The sequence below is a fragment of the Penaeus chinensis genome, chromosome 17 (genome assembly GCF_019202785.1).
Source record: "Penaeus chinensis breed Huanghai No. 1 chromosome 17, ASM1920278v2, whole genome shotgun sequence".
Classification (NCBI taxonomy): Eukaryota; Metazoa; Arthropoda; class Malacostraca; order Decapoda; family Penaeidae; genus Penaeus; species Penaeus chinensis.
In genome coordinates, this window is record NC_061835.1 from 3,406,530 (window position 1) to 3,409,029 (window position 2,500).

The 2,500-nt window shown below is 38.8% G+C and overlaps 1 protein-coding gene across 4 annotated transcripts in view; it reads right to left on the minus strand.

Moving 5' to 3' along the window:
* Positions 1-2,500, minus strand: part of LOC125033942 (obscurin-like) — a 211,624-nt gene that overhangs the window by 41,224 nt on the left and 167,900 nt on the right. For all 4 annotated transcript variants that reach the window (XM_047625532.1, XM_047625530.1, XM_047625531.1 and 1 more), the window contains 2 exons: positions 2,350-2,500; positions 2,058-2,163 (listed from right to left, as the gene is read on the minus strand). The exon at positions 2,350-2,500 is cut by the window's right edge and continues 25 nt beyond it. In XM_047625532.1, the coding sequence (XP_047481488.1) occupies positions 2,058-2,163; positions 2,350-2,500 (257 nt within the window). The remainder of the gene's footprint in view (positions 1-2,057; positions 2,164-2,349) is intronic.

Consider the following 2,500-nt stretch of genomic DNA (forward strand, 5'->3'; position numbering starts at 1 on the left):
TGTGTGTGCGCGTGCGTGCGTGTGTGTGTGTGTGTGTGCGTAAGTACCCGTGCAGCTATATATGTGTACGTAGTTCCGTGTATATGTGAGAACAAGAACTACTTGTACTTGTTAGCTAATTTGAGTACAAAATATTTAATAGAAATATTTTTTTTTCACGTGAATTCGTATGACTGAATGAACAATAAGCACAACCCTACGATATCAGTGGTCGTAGTATAATTGCACGTAGTTCAATTCCTAGAATTCTTGCGGACTGGCTACCCGCGCATAGTTTGTCACAGTGCCAAGCATGACGAGTCTGCATTAGCTTACTACCGCAGGGTGCCAGGTGTGAGGTTACTGCATTCTGCTTTTCTGCGCTCCTCTTCTCTCGCCCTCGATGCTCAAGGTTCACGCCGGTGTCGGATATTTGCTTACCATTGGTCTTCTCAAAATATTCATACTACTTTCTTTCCATCATTTTAAAACATCATATCATGGCAATATAATTATTTGTGTGATTACAACTGAAATCCTTATTGAGCTTTGATCGGATATCAATCGTAAACCTTCGAAAAATTCGACCTTGTCACGAGGCAAGAAGAACTCAGCGTTCACCCAGAAGGATCTTGGGGTTTTAAGGAACGCAATGGTAATACTGATGGTGCTGGATCCCAGCAAGGCAGCTAAACTTCAACACAGACAATTTTATTATCAATGTTTGGCGGTTACGGTAAGTTAACAATATAAATCTAATCGACAAATCTAATCGACAATACTTCATTTGCTTATTTTAATAATAAAGAACTTGCATTACGAAGTCTTGTATCCTATGATGATGATGATAAGTTAGTTTTCTGTGTGATACATGCTTTCCCTTTACATTAAATAAATAAAGAAAGGTTAACAATTTACAAGAGATTTAAATTCATAGAGGATGTTGGATTTACGTGGTTAGCAAAAAAAAAAAAAAAAAAAAAAAAAAGCGGTAATTTGATCAGCAATAAAGCGCCCCTTATATGCGGTACTCGGTCACAAAACTAAACAACTTTCGTATGTTCAGTAAACTAAACAGAGTTGTTATCTGGATAAACAAAATAAATAATTCGAGCTTTAAACTAGGGTTGTTGGTCCGAACTTGATATTGATTAGAATGCATCATAATCAACATAAATGAAGGACTCACTGCTTTCCCTCTCTTCTCCAATCGCCGCAAGATACTTTCTCAATACGGCATCCCTTTCGAGAGGTTGTTTGCATGATGTTTGACCGCAAAACGTATTTCTCAATAAACACACACACACACATACGTATATATATGTAAATATGTACATATATATATATATATATATATATATATATATACACACACATCTTTTTTTTTTTTTTCAATAGCCATTCATTCCACTGCAGGATGCAGACCTCCCCCAAATCACTATTAAGAGGTTATTTTGCAGTCTCACCCTTGCCCTTCCTAATCAACCGCGGTTCGGCGCGCTAACACTTGTGCCTCGGCGGTGACTTTCCCTACGACACCTGCGTTTGACTTCCCAGAGCGATATGTCGACTGCTGCGGGAAATTGAACTTGAGACCATGAGGGTCGGAGTCCAGTTTTCTAACCACTGGGCCATCGCGGCAGTCATATATATGTGTGTGTGTGTGTATGTGTGTGTGTGTGTGTGTGTGTGTATTTTCATATATACGCATATACACATAAACACACAAACAAGTGTGTGTGTGTGCATATATATATGTATACATATATATATATATATATATATATATATATATATATATATATATATGCGTGCGTGTGTGTGTATATATATACATATAAATGTATATATATGTATATATATATGAGTGTGTGTGTGTGTGTGTTCACTTATACATATATATATATATATATATATATATATATATATATACATATACATATACATATATTTAAATGAAAATAAGTAAGATTTGATATAGAAATAAAGTAATAAATACGCATACAAAAAAACTACCTATCCAATGAACAGAAAAAAACTGACGACCAACAGCCACACATGCCAGCAGTTCTACTCACCATCTGATTTCAGGCGTGGGCTCTCCCTCGACTTCGACGCGGTAGTCGAGTTTCTGGCCGACGACGCACGCTACCTCCTTCTTCATACTCACAATCTTCGGTCCGGCTGGAAGGTCATCAGTTACGAAATTAGTATTCCTGGACTGGGCGCACGGGAGGGGAATGCACAAGACTTAAGGTATCAAGACCACTGAAACTGTTCTGTCTAAATTGCACTGTTAAAAAATCGATAGTCGGAACAAGAAATGCCGGCAAAGGAATACCCTCCCTTCCTGCTCCCACGCGAACTCACCTTTGATTCCCAGCTTGGCGGAGCAACTGACTTCTCCAAGTTCGTTCTTTGCGATGACGCGGTAGAGTCCAGCGTCCTTCTCCTCGCAGTTCTTGATGATGAGGGCGACGCTTTCTTCGTCTTCCCAGAGGAATTTGACCCTTCCACCAGC